The 20,750-nt window shown below is 40.9% G+C and overlaps 1 protein-coding gene across 6 annotated transcripts in view; it reads right to left on the bottom strand.

Moving 5' to 3' along the window:
- The window catches only part of PTPRN2 (protein tyrosine phosphatase receptor type N2), a 1,070,187-nt gene that overhangs the window by 66,746 nt on the left and 982,691 nt on the right, over positions 1–20,750 (bottom strand). For all 6 annotated transcript variants that reach the window (XM_048837619.2, XM_048837620.2, XM_048837615.2 and 3 more), the window contains one exon: positions 1,825–1,972. In XM_048837619.2, coding sequence (XP_048693576.1) covers positions 1,825–1,972 — 148 coding nt within the window. The remainder of the gene's footprint in view (positions 1–1,824; positions 1,973–20,750) is intronic.

Here is a 20,750-nt window from a genome sequence, read left to right as displayed (position 1 = left end):
ACTACTAGGGGAACATCAAGTACATTACTAGGCAGAATGCAATTTAAATTTTCCCAGGAAACTGGGTTTTAGCACTCTTACTTTCGCAAAAGGGGGATCTTTATTGGACTAACAGATCTCCGTTTTAAATCTCAGCCAACTTGTCACCTCTCCACAGCATAGTGTCCCCAACCACCGTACAGTATTAGTTCAGCTTGGACTCAGAGGGAAGAGTCACCTGCAGAGCAACCAATACCATTTCTGTCAGCATCTGTGCTTTCCTTGGCAGCCTTCCACTCAGCTGCTAACCAGGGATGATCCACCTTAGTTTAGGAGATGGGACAGATCACAGCTCAAAGTGGAATGACTGCAAGTCCATACTCACTAGCACACTTTAAGATGATTCATTTTGAGCAGTATCTGTTAACAAGACGTGATAAACTGCTCTATGCTAAGTCAGCAAATATTTTTTCCTATTAGCACTTAAAAGGATGCAAAAGCTCTGCAGCTGTTTAGCTCTGGTGGATAAAGTTACTTTTCCAGAACTTGGTGCTTATTACTGCACTTCTGAGATTGAAACTTTTCAATAAGCCTGATTCCAAAGCCCACTGAAGCCACTGGAATCTTGCAATTTACTTCAGTGGGCTTTGGGTCAGCTCCACAGTCACAAAAGTGAATTGATAGTGCAAAAGTGACTATTCTTCACTATGTATTCTTCTGCTTTATGTACTCTTAGGAAAGATAGTGCTAGGAAGGGAACCTTGATCATAACTAAGCAGAATTAAAGGGCTTCCCAAGCTGCCATGCACTGAAGGGCTAAGTTAAGTAGTAATGTGGCACTATCAACCCTTCGGCTCTAATCCTGGCTCTGACTCAGTGTGTTACCTGTCTCCATTTCCCCAACTGTACAGTGTACACTTGCATCTGTCATAGGGAAAATTAATGTTTTCAGAGCACTTAAAAATTTAAATAGTTAATGGTAACTGCCAAACCACACAACTAGATTGCGGGCACTCTTTGAAATAAAGCTGCCATTGCAGCTGGGGGTCCTGACTGTTCTTGGTTTAGGTTTTGTTCCACTGGTTATTTAATAAAAATTGTGGTCAATTTCTCTCTGTTTTTTATGGGGCTCAGCATTCAGCAAATAATGTTAGTTACTGCCAACGGTGTAATAATCTAGGAGAAAATACATACAGTAGATATGCTGCTTGTATTTATACTCGCAAAGACAGCCTTTTACATAAAAAACCCCCCACACACAGATTCTGGGAATACAAATATTGGCCACTTTCAGCCTTGTATTTCGTCCTAAGCCTAACCTAGAACAGCAGCCATTTCATAAGCTTTGCCAATTAAGCTGATAGGGGCTTACTCACTACAGCTGAGTATCTGATGAACAGATTACTCTGGCTCTCATTACAAACTGCTGGTATTACTGCTTTGCATGAACATGATACCAGCTCATCGAAAGCCAAGCCAAGCTTATTTCTACTCAGTAACCATAACTGCTGATCTTGCACAGAAACTGCATTACAGTGTTTGAAAAGCACGCTGGGGGTTGATTTACATGGTACAGCACTTGCTGTCACTGTTCTGAAACGTCGTATGATATAGCTATACATTTTGCAAGGAAAACATAAGGAGACAAGTCAAACGTCTGACAGGACAAACAGGCTGCATATCAAGCAAATATTGAAAGCTGTGATTTTCTTTTAGATAGAAACGAATACTGTTTCGCATAATGCTTTACCATTCACCTATAACTCTGATAATGCTTTACCAAAAGGTGGTAAGGAGAACATGAAGAAATTAATATATATTCATTCCAATTTCAAGGGTACATACATGTTATGACACTTTGAGAGCGATTCTTCTGGACATTCTCCTCCTTCTGGGCAATGGTTGTAGCATTGGGTTCAGCTTGATAAGCACAAAGGGCCTCCCACTCTTTCTCCAGACGATTTTTATTCTTCAAATGGTCTTCCATATAGGACTGAAATGAAAAGAATATACCATCAGGCACCATTTTATATACAGGTTAGCAATGTACTATCCAAATAAAGGCCTGAGCTAAAAGAATGTATATACTATATTTGGGGTCGAAAGTAAAACTGGCCCAAACGTAAGGTGGTGCTTACAAAGCCAGAAACCAGGGGTGGTTCAGATCCTGCTCCAATTTTCCAAACTCTCAGAGTTCCAAGGGATTGAATAGGGCAGAAATGGAGAGTGCAGATAAGATGCTTCAGTTTGGCTTATCTGTAGGCGCAGGGAATAAGTGTTGAGAGTATATATACAAATAAAAACAACAGGAATTCTGAACCATGTTTGAATAGAGGTGATGATACATGAAAGGTCTTACTGTTAAATCACTGATTTATAATGTTTTTTAAACTCAATTATGACACACAAAATATGAATGTCTAACATTAAAAACAGTGCTTTAGCTTTGCTCAGGTGAAATGCTTTTAGGACCTCCCCAGCTCCAGCCCCAGCCCCAGAACATCAACCGTAAGCTATTTCCTCTTCAATACCTAGAAAAGTGGATAGGTCCCTTTTAACCTCAGGTCAAGGAATGGAAGAGAAAGGTTATGTCCATTATTCAAACAATTATTGAACATATGATGATCCCATGTAAGATTGTGTGCTCTTCCAGGCAGCGTCCATGCCTTACCCTATAAAGTGTTGGTGCACTCACAAGGTGTAACAAACTTGCAGCATTTACAAACGTAGCTGTTAAGAAGAGTATAAAATTGTTGGCCAAACATTTTTGTGATACTACATTATAAAAAATGCCTCTTCCTATCTTAGTAGGTATAGACAGGAGAGGTGGCTGATTGGATTGTCTGGGGAGAGCTGAGTCTGGGGGAGTGGGAGAGAGGGCTTCCCCTCTGACACCTGGACTCTTGCCTGGTGCCTTCCACACACTCTGCCTCCCATGCCCACCCACTGACCAACTGAGAGGAGGTGAAGAAGCAGACTAGCTCCAGCAAGCCCTCCCTCCTCCTTTTGTGCACTCCCAGGCACTCAGCAGACTTCTTGCTGCTGAAAGTTTCCTCACAGGCCATGTCCTCTAGAAGGTGTAGCTGTCAGAGCTGGGTTTCCAAACTTGCTGAGGGTCTGGCCAGATGATCTTTTACAGATTGGATTTTTTTCTCTCTCTGCACTAGGCTGGCGAGATGCCCAGTGCTCCTTCACAGCTTGCAGCATCCATAGGCCTCCAAGATGCTGTGAGAAGGGGAGGGGGCGGGGGAGGGAGGGAATAGGGGAAACACAGCTACCACTGGATATATTGCTAGTCATGCCCTGAGGGAAGATTTCTTCCTGACCCCCACAGGGATTTGGATAAGGGACAGTACCATTCTAAAGGAGATTGTGATAACAAACGTGAATGAATAGTGTTGCAAATTGTGGCTGACATCCAGTGCACACAGGTGGCTTTGAGAGGCCAGCTCCAGGGTAAGCCCAAGCACAGTACCCTGACTGGTGGACCCTGTTCTCCATTAACCTGTGGGGTATGGGAAGGTCTTAAGTTTTTGCAGACTTAGTTATTCCCTTGACTACACCCTCATTCCGCCTCATGGGAAGAGAGATAAGGGTTTGGCATTGGGCTGAATCATGAATTTGGTAGTAGGAGTTTGGCAAAAGGTGGCCAACAACTATTCCTTTAAGTCTGCACTAGATCCAATTAATACCTTGTAATTTTGAGGGTGGGGGAAAATCAGTCCCTCCCTTTAATAGTAAAGTTAACAAAATTATGACCTGCTACTTTAAATCCATTTACATGTCTACATCTTTATTCTCCTGTATCTCCTCTTCAATCAGCAATAAAATACTTGGGGAAGCTGAGGGAGAAACTGAGGTTTGAAGAGGTTAAATTACATGCTAAAGATCATGAAGGAAATTTGGGGCAGAGTCATAAAAGAATACAGAATGCCTCATTTTGAATCATAAACTTGAAGATCATTGTTCCTTAAAGCCCTTTGTTTGCAGTCAAGGCAGACCATTTTTTATTGTTTGCTTTTTCAAGCACCTACTAACATAGTTAATTCCACCGTGACACTTGCCTACAAATAATTGCCTGGAAAGATTTCCCAAAAAGCATTCAAATAGTTTCCATTCCTCAAAAATATTTTATGAAGACAATCCATACTATGAAATTGGAGAGAGTCCAGCGAAGGGCAACAAAAATGATTGGGGTCTGGAACACATGACTTATGGAGGAGAGGCTGAGGGAACTGGGATTGTTTAGTCTGCGGAAGAGAAGAATGAGGGGGAATTTGATAGCTGCTTTTAACTACCTGAAAGGTGGATCCAAAGAGGATGGATCTAGACTATTCTCAGTGATAGCAGATGACAGGACAAGGAGTAATGGTCTCAAGTTGCAGTGGGGGAGGTTTAGGTTGGATATTAGGAAAAACTTTTTCACTAGGAGGGTGGTGAAACACTGGAGTGCGTTACCTAGGGAGGTGGTAGAATCCCCTTCCTTAGAAGTTTTTAAGGTCAGGCTTGACAAAGCCCTGGCTGAGATGATTTAGTTGGGGATTGGTCCTGCTCTGGGCAGGGGGTTGGACTAGATGACCTCCAGAGGTCCCTTCCAACTCTGATATTCTATGATTCTATGCCACATGCTCACTTCAAAACATATTTCAAGGAAGAGAGGCTATCATGACCTTTCCGCAGGTTTTGCAGAAAGATATCATAGGCTTGAAAACGGTCTCTGGCCATTACCATCTCATCGTGTTTCCTATAGAACAAGCAAAGCAGGATACTATTCTCTCTTGCAAATCAAACGATGTTTGTCAGTAAAGAAATGGTGTCTGACACACAGCTTTGTTTTCTGCAAAATACATGTCGTCGTCGTCCCCCTCGGCGGGGGGGGGGGTGATGCTGAGGAGAGGAAATCAACCCACCAATACTGAAAAGAAAATAAATAAGGACATTTGTAGAAAAAAAAAAGATTTAGGTGTACCTTAAATGCCATTGAAACATATTAGACTAAAAGAGATTTTTGGAGAGACAGAGAAATAGTAGTGGCTTAGAAACAGACAAGATTGTTGTATCTAACGGGCCTGAGACAGGGTGAGGAAAAGGGCATTTATGTTGTTAAGCAAAGATTACCCCTCTTAAAGGCAAGTTAGCACATATGGAAAAAGAAAATAAGTGAAAGAGTGATACTGTACAGGAATCAGGGTACCACAGAACCAAGATCTTTGGGTATTGGAGAGCTGTTTATTATGTGATGGTCAAAGAGCAGACGACAACGGCAATCATTTCTGAGGACAACCAATAGTATCTTCAAATTTTAAACCACGGTCCTGCAATGTGATTCATGGAGGCAGGCCCCTATACCCGTGTAAAAGTCCCCCTCACATCAGTGGGACTCTGTACAGGTATAAGGGTCTGACAATACAGGGTCTCTTTGATCAGATTCCTAAAACGAGGCCTTAGGTAATAAGTAGTTTTCACCACCATCCTACCCAGGGCATTTCCAGTTGCTTCTATTTGTCACCTCAAAGATATCATTTTCCTTTCATTGTTTACATTCTCTGTAAATAGCCGAGTATATAGAACAGTTAAGGTACTTGGTTTTTCAGATGTGTGTGAATTTTAAAACAGCTTATGCTTTTTAAAATTTTTTTTAAAAGGAATAACTTCCTATTCTAGACAAATCTTAATTTTTCCTGACACTTGCCTGTAAACCTTAAGTGAAAATACAAATGAATAAGGAGAAAATGCATTCAAAACCTTGCCTCTAACAAAGACAGCTGTCTCTCAAATCATAATCAACACTTAACTTTGTTCAAACTGATCAGAGCAACACAAACCATTTTCAGTATAGAGCACCAAGAATTAGGAGATGTTTGAATGGCTATATCCAGATGTGAGGGGGTCTCTCTGTTCAGGAAGACCTACTAGTTAAAAACAATCGTGCAAGCAAATGCATTAAAATGAAAAAGAAAGAAAGAAAAAAAAATAGGAACAGCTTCAAACCACTCAGAAATCAAGAAACTCTGCCATAATTAAGCCACATACTTTAATTTATGGTCCCTTAAAGCAAACCCCATTCCCCACTGCATTTGACTAGACAGGAACTAGACAGGATATTCTGAAACATCCTCATGGGAATTCCTGGGAGTACGCTACACTCACTGGTGTGCTTCTGATATTTTAGAGTTTGTGCATGTCTACTCAAGTCCACTCACTAATTAGGATATTTTCATGAGACATTCTGCAATGCTTGCTTGGCACAATGGAAGTTCATTAACTGCATATCAAACACACACACTGTTTCACAGTTCCAGAGTAGCACACAAGAGAAAGGGAGGTTGTCACCATTATTTTAATATTACTCAAAGCACTGTGTACGCAGGCAGTGGCTGATCTCACCAAGGTGCCCACTTCTAGATCTGTCGTCAGCAGTGAGCCTGCAATCCTGAGTGAATTGCTGTTGTCTACAGTGTTGGGTGGAAGCCCAGATTCAAGTGTCCTTGGGCAGTTAAGCTTCATGAGGTTTTCACTTTCCTCAAGCAGAGATGGGCCCAGTGATGCTGCGCATTCATTTGTAGCAGAGCTTACACTTTCCCTTCTATGTCCAGATAAGTTGCTCTTGCCATTGAGCATGATCCAGGGAAGAAGGTGGATTCAAGAGATGCACCCAGTGCCCACAGTGGGTGCAACGTGTTCTTAAATCAATTAATAGCCTATTTTGTAATCAGCAAGGACATGCCATTTCAAAGTCTCAGTGTACTACATTAGGATTCTGCTAGGGTATAAGAAAGCTGTCCTTTGGGAAGGACAGAGAACTAGCACACTTGGTGGTTGTCTTGTGGACCATACTAAGACAGGTTGGAAGTTCCTGAAAATGGGCAAGTAGCCAACACCTAAAGGTATGGTTGGGGCTTGGTAAGGACTTCCTGACTGGTTTTTATGTGGTTAACCTGATTCTTGTAATAGAACAGCAGTTAATTTGATACCACACCACTTGGCTGTTTTTATTTAAGGCCTTGCATTTGTGGTGTTTTGTGAATAAATTAAGATTGACAAACCTCAAACTGAAATCCTATAGTACTGATGTATCTCCAAATACACTGTCTTTTCTGTCTGTCTGTCTGTCTATGTGTAGCATGGCCACCGTCTGCTTTCAAAGCACCTATTTTGTTCGAAGCTGTTCAGCAGTTACAAAAGACAATTATTTTTGGCAGAACACTTCCTGTACTGATCATTGCTTAGAAAAACAGTCCTTTGGTGCATTCCGTCATGAATGAGAATGCCTCTTCCAGTAAAAGATCAGCAACTTTAATATGATGGGCCTTGGCAGGTTTAATCTAATCTCAAATGTCAGCTGTGAAGAGTGGATTGAATATTATCTTAATCCTTGTGACCAGTGACCACAAAAATCCACACCTTACTCCTGATGAGGTGAAATCCATTGCCCTCAAAGTCCAAGTTGCTTTTGATTTCCTTGCACTATCTTTGTAAAAATAAGGATTTGACATGCGAGAGCTTCAGAGTGGCGCAGATTATACCAACTCCCTCCCTCGAAAGGAAGCAGGGAACTCACAGAGCCCTGCATCCTTGTCAGGCACAGGGTTTAACACCTCTCTTCCAAGAAAAGGTGCAGCACTACATCACAAACTCCATGGACTTCCCAAGATCTGCAGGGTGCCAAGAGCCATACAGAGCACAGCAGCTGCTCTGGTGCTGCTCCTTGGACAGTATCCCTCCTCCCAAGAACTCCATTAAAGGCAGGAGAGGCCCGACGTGGGCTGGGCTAGGCAGAAATGTCATATGCCCTCTTACTGCATTACATTTCCAGAAAAAACACTTCAGGCGTAACTTAGCTGTGCACTGCTACCTCAACCCCAAGTAGCCTGCCCACTCCCCTCTACATTGGAACCACACAGCACTTTCTGCAGTGCCCAGGGGAAGAGGGAGATGTGCGGGCGTGAAAGTAGCTGATCCTGTTTCCACATGGAAAGTTTAGGGAGAAATGCAGAGGGGACCCTCTCCATGCCACTCATAAGGGTTTGGTGTTTTCAGGATGCTGTCATTTGTCTCCGAAATGGGAATTTAGATACAAGAGAATTGGCTCTGTATATTATATTGCATCTGAAATGTCACATTAAATACTGAAGAACCCTTCTTGCAGCAGCTCATTTCCTGCTGTTTCCTCTTGTTTTTTCTTGTTCTTTCCAATTTGACCCTGAGATACTTTTTTAAAAAAATATGAATTTTCCCTTTTGTTGTGATTACCCTGTGGTTCCAAGCCTTTTTTTGTACATTTTGCTGGCACAGTATATCTCATCCCATAGCTTCTTTTCATCCAATCTCTTTGTCTATTTTTCTTCATATATTCCTTTGCTGTGTCTTACACCAATATATTTCTCCTCTTTAAGGAGTAACTCTGTTTTACCTTCACGTCATATGCTTTTTTCATAATTTTTCTGCTTTACTATTTACTCCATAGTGGTCTCAGGGTAGAATTCTTTCCTCCTGCCTGCAGCTCCCAGAATTACAGAAGTCAGAGATGTAAAAAAGACCTAACCTAGCAGTTCCCAGACTGTGGCTCACAACCCCAAATGGTCATGGTCATGCCATCAGCAGACAGAGTCGCAGAGATCCCTACTTGTGCGGATAATGCCACTTTGATCTGCACAGCATGACCTGACATGTATGGTGTGTGCAAGGTCCCGATTCATAGAGGACGCCATTTTGCTCTACAAAATGAAATCCCCTGCACAGTGTGACCTCGCATGCGCTATATGTAAGAGGTCATACTGTGCGGAAGATGCCATTTCATAGAGCAAAATGGCATCCCCCGTGCTATCTGGGGTCCCAGCAGGAAATACTTGAGTAAAATGGGGTTGTGGTGGCAAAACGTTTGGGAACCCTTGGCCTAGACGATCATCCAGTGCCTGTCCCTTCAAATGCAGGATTGTTCCCAGTACTTCAGTTGCTAAGTTTGCCCAGCCTAGTTTTAAACATCCAACATCCGATAGCTTAAAACAGCTCATTATCAGGAAATTATCTCTGACTTTCCACCTAAATCATCTTTTTCCTAGTTCTATCCCATATGTACTAGTTGGATCTCTTTCTACTACCAAAAGGTCCAATCCAGCAAGCTGGTACTATGCAAGGAGCAATTGTCAGACTGAACCCTAAAGAATTCTTCTCTTCCTTGCAATTTACATCCTTTGAATGTATGACAACTTATCTAGCCCCATGTTTAGCTACCACACAGCCAGGTGGGGAATACTATTTAACATTTACATTATATATTGATCTCTCCAGCTCTGTGATAATTTTTGTTGCCCTCTTCTGACCTCCTTCTAGTTTGTAACCAGTATTTGGGAAATGTGGTACCCTGAATTGAACACAACATTCCAGGTGAGGTAAAGACTCTATTAGAAGGGACATTAATTTCTTGCTTTTGCATATGCAGCCCACCAGTGTACTGGCCTTGCTTACTTTACAAACTTACATCAAATTTGCCGTCCAGTGTAGCCCTTATATTTCTTTCAGCCTTCTCTCTGTCACTGAGTACATGTCCTTTACGATCATTTTCCCTTAGATGTATTCCTGCTTCATCCTTATGCTGGTTTGTGAGCCAGTGGAGCCATGCAGATCATAGGCCCCCACTGGTCACAACTCACCATGTATTTAAGATGAATTTCATATTATCTGCTGTCTAAGTTTTCAGCCTAGCTATGTGCTTTTGTACTATTTCCCCATCCTCATCCGTGTTCGCAACACCTCCTAATTTAGTCCCACTTGCAAATGTCACTAAAAAGCCATTCCCTCCCACTTCCAGATCATAAATTAAGATGTTAGATTAAACAGCACCGAACACCAATGCCGGTGGTACTTTGCTAGATACCACCTCTATATATTGCTGTTTATCATTACTCTGTGTGTACCACCCGTTTGCGTTTCAATCCACGACAGCCCCCTAAAACAATTCAAATTAAGCTTTCAATTAACATTTCATGAGACAGTTTCAATGCTTTATTAAAATCTAAATCTATTACATCTACCATTTTCATTCCACCTACTGATTTATTCTCTTTTAAAAAAAGCAATCAAGTTTGTTCAGGCAAGATTTATTCTTTATTAAACCTATGCAGATTCTGACTTATGGTGCAGTTTCTCTCTCGGAGGGATGGTGGGAGATTTTCAAACACTCACAAAGAACAACGAGGCACCTAATTTCCCCTTGCCCCCGACTCTGCGCCTCAAGAAATCAATGGGAACCAAACATTTAACTCCCTTTTGTCTCTTTGAAACTCTCCTCTACTTTGTGATTTCTGCTTTTAATATTTGTTCCATTATTTTCTAGAGCTAGAATCTGGATGTAAGGAATGGCAATAGCTACCACTTCCCTCCTCCTGAGAGAAACAATGTTTGCTTTTCTCTAAATATTTTGGTGCATCCACTATTGTCCATGGTACAATAAATCCTGTAGTTAATTTCCTTAAAACCTCAGTATGCGTAGTATCCAGACCACCATGTTAATAATTATAGGAAAGACTAATTTTTAAAGGAGCTTCCTTGATTACTAAAGCTCTGATTGTTGCCAAGAGACCTGTGTGTCCATATGGAGCCCAAATGACTTCCGACTAGGATTTGAGCAGAAGCAGGGACCATCCATGGAACTCTGTTGAAGTTATGGGTCTCCCTGTGTGCACATGGGTCTGCTCATGCACACCAGATTGCAGGACTGGAGCCTAACTATGCAAATTTCTTTTCTCAATGAAGACAAGACTTTTTAAAAAATTATTTTGAGTCACTTAATCTATTCCCCGTCCTCATCTACCTTTTCTTCCTATACTGATATATTGTGAAAGTCCTCCCTTCCCCATCAAAATAATAATCACTAATTCAGCATTAAAGATATTCATGCTGCTCAGATCCTACAAAATTACAATAACTTGGAGTCTAATATGCAAATGTGGCAAGCCCTACAGAGTCTGCACACTTCTGCTAGAAAGCCAAGCTGCAGATATTACAGGCTATGTGATACTGATTCCCATTTTTCAGTTTAGGTGGGAAAGCAGGGGGAATTATTGGGCCTTATGTGCCCTCTAATTAGACATTGGGGCTACAAAAAAAAAATCTATTAAAATAACAATAGAGACCCAGTAGCTCATCATCTGTTTCTCACCCGTGAGCTCACCTTTAGAAGCAAATTCAGTAAATTAACAGTCACAAAACCTCATGTGTCTTGCAACAAATGGGGGGGGGGGGGAATCCTAGCTCCATTGATGTTAATGGTAAAACTCCTATTTAATTTCAGTGGAGCCAGAATTTCACCCATACATTACATTACCTATCCATTTCACACAACCATCTAAACCTCTCCCTCTTTTCTCCCTTTACCCTTTGTACTAGAGAGAGAGAGAGAGAGAGAGAGAGAGAGAGAGCGAGCGCGACCGTGAGCCTGGAGCACTGGACCTGGTGCAAGACCAGAGGCCTGAAACAGATGCTGTGAAACAAAGTCAAGCCATGTATTAAAGCAGATACTTATGAATTCACTGCCCAGTACATTCACTTGGCGAAGTTGTTGCTAGAACTAGGGGTCACCAAATGAAATTAATAGGCAGCAGGTTTAAAACAAATAAAAGGAAGTATTTCTTAATACAACGCATAGTCAACCTGTGGAACTTTTTGCCAGAGGAGGTTGTGAAGGCCAAAAGTATAACTGGGCTCAAAAAAGAACTAGATAAATTCATGGAGGATAGGTCCATCAATGGCTATTAGCCAGGATGGACCGGGATGGTGTCCCTAGCCTCTGTTTGTCAGAAGCTAGGAATGAGCAACAGGGCATGGATCACTTGATGATTACTTGCTCTGTTCATTCCCTCTGGGGCACCTGGCATTGGCCACTGTCAGAAGACAGGATACTGGGCTAGATGGACCTTTGGTCTGGCCCAGTATGGCCATTCTTATGTAGTGTACTAGGCACTATATATTTACGTAAATATATTTCAGCTAGTACAGATACATCCCAATCTAGTACAAGATGTTTTGACAAAACAATGAAAAAGGATGTTGTGTCCAAGGGGAGGTAACAAACAGATGTCATGAAATATGTAAGGTGTGTGTAAATTGTGTATGTGAGTTATTTGTCTCAGCCTATATGTGTCGGGGTACTTCACCTTAATTCTTTGTTCGGCCGAGGGGGCAGTGGAAAGTCCCACCGCTGACTGAGCTGTTCCTTGCCACGGGGGCAGTCATGTGTTAGTGTACCTGTAACCATGGATTCAGGACGCCAGGACTGTGTCTTGCCAGCAATAAACCTGGTTAAGTGCCTTTGTCACTAAACTGTGCCTGTGGTCTTTCTTTATGAGTAACGTCGAAGTCTGCTGAATGAGCAGGCTGCCCTATCTTCTCCAAGGACAGAAGCACTGAGCAGCCTAAACTGTGTTACTGAGGTAACGACATTCCAGCCTTCAGCACTTAACAGCACTGAGTAGTATTATCGAGGTTTGCTGAACCAGCTATCTGCAAAGAGCTAGACAGCATACTGAAAGAACACACACACGCAAGGAACTGACAACATCCCTGCCCTCTCAGATCTCTTGACCGTTCTCCAGAAGATCTGATAGTTTAAACTGTGTTTCCATTGTGGTCACAAATGAAAATCTATGTACAATAGATAGGGCCCTACCAAATTCAGAGTCCCTTTTGGTCAATTTCACAGTCATCGGATTTTTAAAATAGTAAATTTCATGGTGTTGTAACTGTAGGGGTCTTGACCCAACTCTGAAGGCAGCAGCGCAGAAGTAAGGGTGGCATGGAGTGGTATTGTCACCCTTACTTCTACACTGCTGCCAATGGGACGCTGCCTTCCGAAGTGCGCACCTGGCTAGCAGCCACCACTCTCCAACAACCCAGCTCTGAAGGGAGCGCAGAGGTAAGGATGGCGATACCGCAACTCCTCTTAAATAACCTTGTGACACCCCCCCGCAACAATCCTCTTTTGGGTCAGTACCCCCAGTTTGAGAAACGCTGGTCTCCCCTGTGAAATCTGTATAGTATGAGGTAAAAGTACACAAAAGATCAGATTTCACGGTCCATGACATATTTTTCATGGCCGCGAATTTGGTAGGGCCCTAACAATAGGGGAAAAAAGGGGGTTTTGTCCATCATCTGTGTGAATCTTCACAAACTACGCTGAGTGCGATACTTTTCTCTTCAACATTTAAGAAATAGGAGTACAATACTTTGCTTTAGTTTAATTTTGCTCAGACTTCTCAATATCTGATCATAATTGGAAGGAAAAGGACAGTTTTTGAAGTAGTACGTATGCCTGTTAACTCAGCCTGGCAAAACTATCAAGAAAATTTACCAACACAGGCACAGAATACCGTTAATATGATGGATGGGGATTACAAAAACAAAACAAAAAACAAAACAAAAAAAGCAAAGAAATAATTTTCTCAGGCAACTACTCACCCTAAGTGAAAGACTGTTTTAACTAGATTACTTGATTCGTAAATTAATGCTAACTTCTATTGTGGTAGCACTAAACAATAAAAATTGTCACCTTGTACTTTAGATTTTATATTTATAAATGCAAAGATTGTTGTAAATGACTGAGTGTGCAGTGGAACTGTACTCACAGAGCACAATATTGCTATAGCAAACTATTTTTAAAGATAACCCCCAGGATCTCTAGGGAAATCTCATCTTTGTACTGAACAGCACATGACAGTATCTGCCAAACTAAACTACACAATACAACTTTTAGAATAACGTTTATTCAAAAGGACATTAAATGGCAACCTGTGTTCTATTTACCTAAATTAATATACCCTTGATGCAGTGGATATCACGACGTCCCCCACTCTTAATGCTCTGATAACAGAGTTTTGTAACATGTAAAAGGATTATTTCAATCCAATCAGCAGGTGCTGGGATCAGTGTGTGTCAGACAAACACTTGCTAATCCCTTTTCTTACAGCTCCCAGCTGCCAAAGGTGCTCAAATCCAAATGAAATAGTGGGATACAACCTGTGTGGATTGAGGCAGATTTTCAGCTCTGTTGAATCTCCTGAAAATTACATGTTATCCTGACCATTGTTAGAGGCAGAAGGGATGGGGTCAGTAGGCTTTCTTTAAAAGGTAAATAAGAAAATGAATACTGAAGTACTTCCACTACCTAAAATGCAGTGTAAGGGAAACTCACTCAATTTATAATCTCTTCTCAGATTACCTGCTAGTAGTGGTGTTTGCTGGGTCTTAAAACAACCCCTAACCCACATACAGCTACCAAATTATGCCTATAAAGTTGAATCCCTACAATTACTGTGCTTTAAATAAACCATCAAGAATAGGGAGAAGATGATTACCAAAAAGGCAATACAATACTCTGTAACAAATTTTGTATTTCTGTAGCTTCTTCCATCCACCCATCTCGAAGCACTCCCAGCACTCCTGCGAGGGAGGCAAATATTACTGCCAATTTACACATAGAAAACAGAAGGACAGAAGCCCTGAAGTCAACTGCCCAAGGTCACAGCCTATCGTACAGCTGGGAAAAGAACTCAGATCTCGACTCACAGCCTTGGGCCTTAACCTTCCTTTCATGACTGTTCATAACAGGTCTAAAACTAGTGTTAACGAATACATCTGATGCCACTGTAGTAATTAGGTGTTTGGGGTTTCTAAAAGATAAAGGATTAGAGTTGCTGGTGAAGACAGTAATGTAACAATGTCATTTATCACAACTGCTATATTCTATTTATACATGAAATTCCAGGTTAAATACAGGAGGGGCAAAGGATGAATTAGCTCAAAATCATTTTTTATTTTTTCTATTACTCCCCCCCAACACACACACACGCTGGCTTTTGATAATAGAGATTTAAAATAAACAAAGAGGGCTATTTTTAAAAAAATTGTGAAATCAAATAATTTAGCTGAATGTTGCCATTTCACAGTATTTGACATATTATAATTAGTATATGCACAAAACTTAAAAAAAACTTATTTCAAAGTCAACTGTGCACAATGGGAAGGGACACCAAGAATGAATGCTGTTAAATTATTCATGAGTAGTTTTTCTATGAGCTTTTTTCAGTAGCTTTGCTAAAAAGCAAAATCACTAGCCATACAGTTATATCAAAATTAGTAGATGTCACTAATTAAAAACAATATACAAACCAAACAACCACCTCATCACTGACAGAGTTATATGTTCAAATATATATGCAAGAGCTGTACCCCAAAAAGCTCAGAATTGCTTGCCTGTTCTGGTGCACAATTACACTTCCACATACATTTTCATTCTTTTTTTAGAAGAATTTTTAAAGATGATCCATTTTCCACGCTTCCATTTTCCACTAATGATCTCACATCAAACAATAAATGCAAGATGCAAGTGTGATTTACATGTGGGAGTATTGTGTGCCTAAATGAGAGCTTTAAAGATATTAGACACCTACTTACTAATTGAGAACACAAAAATAAAAGCCAGACCTTAAGGCCCATTAACACAATTATACATCGAAGTTTGGGTTCCCTATCGGATACTATATTTGCAAATTAAAGCCTTAATTATCTTTTTCAAAGCACTAAGACATTCATATCCATTTACTACACACAGAAAATTACTGATGAATAAATATTTGGTTCTAAAAATGTTCAGTCTCAAAAATGTGTGTCTATTGTGTTGTTGAGTACTACAAAGATAGAGACCAGGGAAAATCTAACCAACCATGACAAAAGACATCAACAGATACAACATATATATATTGACTTGTAGATGTGGGGCCAAACTATAGCCTTGCTAGCAGTTGGCCATCTTGTGGAGGGCAGGAACGTCATGTCTATAGACATAACGCATAGTACAAAGCAACAGTGTGCTGCAACTTTTACTACACGTCAAAGAAGGCAGCCAGTTCTTTCCTGAGACCAACCGTGCCACATCAAGAAAACATTAAAAAACAGAACACAGTTATGAGAGACAAGAGAAGAAGTTAAAAAAAATGGATGATGGGACAGTGTTATATACATATATATGTTACATGCATACACATTCCTCTCTCTGTAGCACACAGAAGCACACATGTAAAGGGGAAAAAGGGGCAGAGGGATGGAGGGCAAAATCAGCCCTTTTATGGGAACACTCACACAAGACCCATGACCAGGAAACTCTGGCCACCAGGGCTTCTCACCATTAAACCTTGGATCTCAGGATCACAGTGAAAAAATTCCATGGATCTTGGGACATCCACACTACTTTCCCAGTACTACTGGCTTTGGTAGCAACGGTCAAGAGCTTCCAGGCTGGCTGCTCGCTCAGACTCTTGTGGCAGTTTGGGGACTTTGGAATATATTTCAGGGTACAGAAGAATCCACATAAGATTAGTGACATGGTCCATGCTGGAAAATCCTTCTACGTTTCAAGGAGGAGGCTGGATAACGATGATGTGGAGAGAGGACCTTCCATGGCTGTACCCCCTTCCTGGCCAGATATACCTACCCCAACTGCAGAGCCAACATGCAGGGAGAGATTCTGTGGTGTTGGGGAAGCTGCTCTTAGCTCAGGCTCAGCCCCTTGCAGCACAACAAAAAGTGGCTCATTTTTGTCAAAATTCCATCTATCCTCCTTGGGATTTTCAATAGTGCATGGTCTAGACTTGAGATGAGAATGCAGGAAGTACGGGGCAAAGAGCAAATTAAGGGGAACACAGGGAAAATAATGTGACATGGGGAGAGAAAGAGAATTCAGCAACAGCAAACATGGCTTAATGGAAAAGAGCCCGGATTCTGATGAAAGCAGATGCTGCTTTCTAAAGAACGAGAATTACAGAAATGAAGAAAACAGACATGTGATAAACCAAGGAAAGGGCATGCAGAGTGAAGAAGAGACTCTTAGGAACATAAATAACATTTGCTCATATTTTATTGCTTTCCCCTGGCAAATGTCTCTTTTCACACCCTAAGTTGGGAGAAAAGGATAGGAGAGCTGTTCTGAGCAGTTGGTAAATTAGTACTGCCTACTCAGAATTCTGCAGTTAAGTAGCTGGAGAAAACAACCTAACGTTCAGTGTTGATGATAGCTGAGGGTCTGGTAGACCCCAGACTCAGCATATTTGGGGAACTGCCCCTTGAAAAAGCTGATTTGTTACCAACTCTGCACTAACCAAAATACAAGCAAATGGGCACCATTCTACCCGTATAGTGGTGACTAATGGGGGCCTATACACCACCATTTTAGCTTAAAAGAGTCTTTTGGTTTGGAGACAGCCACAAATGTCTTAATCATTCTAAAGCCAGTTATCCTGTAATCCAGGTGACAGATACCTTACTCCTAGATAAAGAGACCAATGCTAAATCATCTCTCAGAACAACTAAATATGAATAGACTAGCAAATCTACTAACAGAACTCCCCTATGTTTTCATATGTTATGTAGGTTGGGTGGGGAAAGACAAAGGAAAAAACAACAGTCAAAAAACTCCACCAAAGGGCCTGATCCAATGTCTAGTGAAGTCAGTGAGAAGGCCCCAATTAACTTCAATATTAGGGCCTCATCTGGTGAATAATCTATTTGAACAGCAAGCATTCTGAAGCAGAACGGATTAAAAAAAATGGATTTTCTGTCCTCTGAAATCTGACCCATGAAAAATTTTCATATAGAGATAGATACAAACACAAATTGGGACAAAGCCATTTTTTTTTAAATGAAAGAAAATTCTAGAAAAAATCATTCAGGTCAATCAGAACATTTATTTAGACACATTCAAAACATTGTTTTAATTTTGACCATTTTAATTTTTTTAAATGAATGTAAAATATATTTCAAAACAAAAAGGTGTGTCAAAATGAAAAACTGAATCTTTCCAATCTGAAAATGCCCAAATGGGATTTCAAAACTTTTCTCCAATTTTTCTTTAAATAAAATTCCATTGAAATTGATATAATCACATGCAAAATTCCAGTTTATCTGAAACATCATTGAAAATGGCAAACATGGTTTCAATGAAAAATTTTCTACCAGCTCTATTCCCAAACTGTATTTTATTAAGCTACATCTGAGACAATCCAGGCTATAATCCTCTCAAGAAAAGGGCCTGCACAGATCCATACACTGCACAGAGTTTTGTTTACTCTAATAGTACTCACATGGATATATGTGGATGAATCTCCATTTGCAGGACTAGAGAATCAAACTGTTCATATTTCAAAGTAACTAACATTTTGGTCTCAAGTCTATCTGAACTGATGCTTTCATCTGCTACTAATTTTCTTCCTGGTAATAAAGAAAATTGCTCGATTGCAGGGAGGAAGGATACACTACTGTTTTGAACTAAACAAACAGCTTGTATGTCTAATGTCTATACTGAAATCACGGGGTGTGACTGCAGTTCGTGTGCACATACCGGAGCTAGCTAGATCAGTACCAGAGCACGGAAGCTGCGACAGCACGTATACTTCAGCTAGGGTTGCCAACTCTGACTGAAGCTATTCCGGAAGATCTCCCCCCCCCCCCCCGCCCAACATGAAAAAATGTCATTTTCTTAAAATATCCTATTAAAATTTCCTGGATTGCTTTCAGCAGTCACCAGGAGATGGATGCTGATTCCGGGAGACTCCAGGCCAATTCTAGTGGGTTGGCAACCCTAACTTCAAACGCCTTCTCCACCCCAGGAAGAGAGGGGACTTGAACCAAGAGTCTCCCACATCCCAGATGAGTACCCTAATCCTGGGGTTAAAAGTGGTGAGGGAGCTCCTCTTCCTCCTCCTCCACCCAGCTGTTTTGTGCAAGTTGATCTAGAGGACCCAAATCTGGTAGACGAGCCCTGAGCCCATCTACTGGATCAGGCCCCGCAGGAGAGTCAGATGTTCAGACACCTTTCCTCCCCCAGTTCGTGCATTGCTCTGGGGCTCAGGTGTTCAGATCCCTAGAGCGAGGCCACAGTGCACCTGCCTACAGGCTGACACATAGGTGCCTACGGAACTTTTACTGCCAAAGTTTAGGTGCTGACCGAGGTTAGACACCTACAGGGTTTGGCAGCATCTGCACGGGGACTGCAAGTATCCCGGTGAGGCCTGATTTGGGGATGGAAGCGCCCATGTTCTTTTGTGACTCTAGTCCATGCTGCAATTACATCCCATGGCTGCCATACAGATAGATCCAAAAATGCAAATAAGAGGAGACCCATCAGTAAATGAGCAAGGAGGCAGAGATCAGCGTGCAAATAATAGCACAAATATTTCTCGGAATCTGACATCGTGCATTCACACTTGGGCAGCTGCTGGGTGCATGTTGCATCTAAATGCTGAGATAGGTGCACTCTTGGGGACATAAAATACCTTCTTTCAAGCTGCAAGATTGGTTGATTGGTTTAAGCCCCATTTTAGATAAATTCTATATCATGTAATTACATCTGCCTACCAAACTTTCACTGCAGTTTCCTTTCAATGTAACATTCAACTCCTGCCCTAAACGGTTTGTTTATTACAGATTAAAAAGGCCACCTATCGATCTGCTTAGGTGCTTTTGCAATAATTTAAAATGCAAATATATACAACCCACACCATTACAACTAAATTGCCTCTTCCATAGTGTTATACATTATTACTGTAGGGTGTTAAACAGCTTCCAAGTTCAGCCTAACAGTTGGCTGCATTTCAACGATAAATGAGGCACCTGTACATAAACAGTTTATGGGGCTCAGTGCTACTATCATTCTGGGTCCAGGACTCCTGCCTGAAGTCAATGGCAACTGCTGTGGAACAATAGCAGGACTAGACCCATAGGGCTAGTTCTGCTTCCTTTAATCATCTGAGAGAGCTGAATGAAGTGCTCAGGAGTAGACAGGTGAGATCTCATGGTAGGGCAGTGCTTTGGGAACTCACAGGATGATAGTGACTTTTATGTAAAGTATATCTGTGCACACAATCAATATCCTAAATTCACATTTAAAATACAGTCCGAAAATTTAACTGATGCTGACAAATTAACAATCTTCTTTTAAATACATTTCCTTTACTACCTGTGTGACTAAAATCACTACAAATTAGATTTTGTAAATTTCAGCTTTACTTTTCACCATTTATACTATTTCATTTTTGCACATTGCTCATCATGGGCAATGAAAATAGACTAGGATTTTAGGATAGTAAACATTGCAAGAAATTGTTTAAATTTAAAAACAACTATTTTACATTATAATTTAAAAGATATATATATGCGTGTGTGTGTGCGCGCTCATAAACACAAACATACATGCACACACACTTAAGTGTGTGTATATATGTATTTATACACAAACAGCTTAAAATCTTCAGCCTAAAATATGATATCCTCTAACAAAAACATGCAAACTTGAAAATTTACCACCATTTAAAATGAGTAAGAAGGCCTGTCTCAACATGAAGTGATGTTGCCAAACTTAATTATATACATTTTATATCTCAAATAAAAATATTATCATGATCTAGGGCCAAATTTTCTCCTTATTTACACTTGCTAATCAAGGCTGTGTGGACACAGCCAAAGTCGTAATTTGGCCCCTCAAGTTGTGTCAGGGTTTTTTCCCGTTATTATCTTAACAGACATCTTAACTCTGGTAGGATGTTGTGCTACCGTCCCACTACACGTTCCAGGAATATATACACAGCAAGCAGCTCTGCATCAGCTCACATTTGAACAGCCTCAACTCACATAAAATATTAATTCATTTCAAAAAATATTTGCACCCTGGTGTCAACCTTAGACAAATTCATACTGAGCTTCAGAAAATGGCTGTTTTAATGGTA

Source organism: Caretta caretta, chromosome 2, assembly GCF_965140235.1.
Source record: "Caretta caretta isolate rCarCar2 chromosome 2, rCarCar1.hap1, whole genome shotgun sequence".
Taxonomy (NCBI): Eukaryota; Metazoa; Chordata; order Testudines; family Cheloniidae; genus Caretta; species Caretta caretta.
This window is presented reverse-complemented; position numbering and strand designations above follow the sequence as displayed.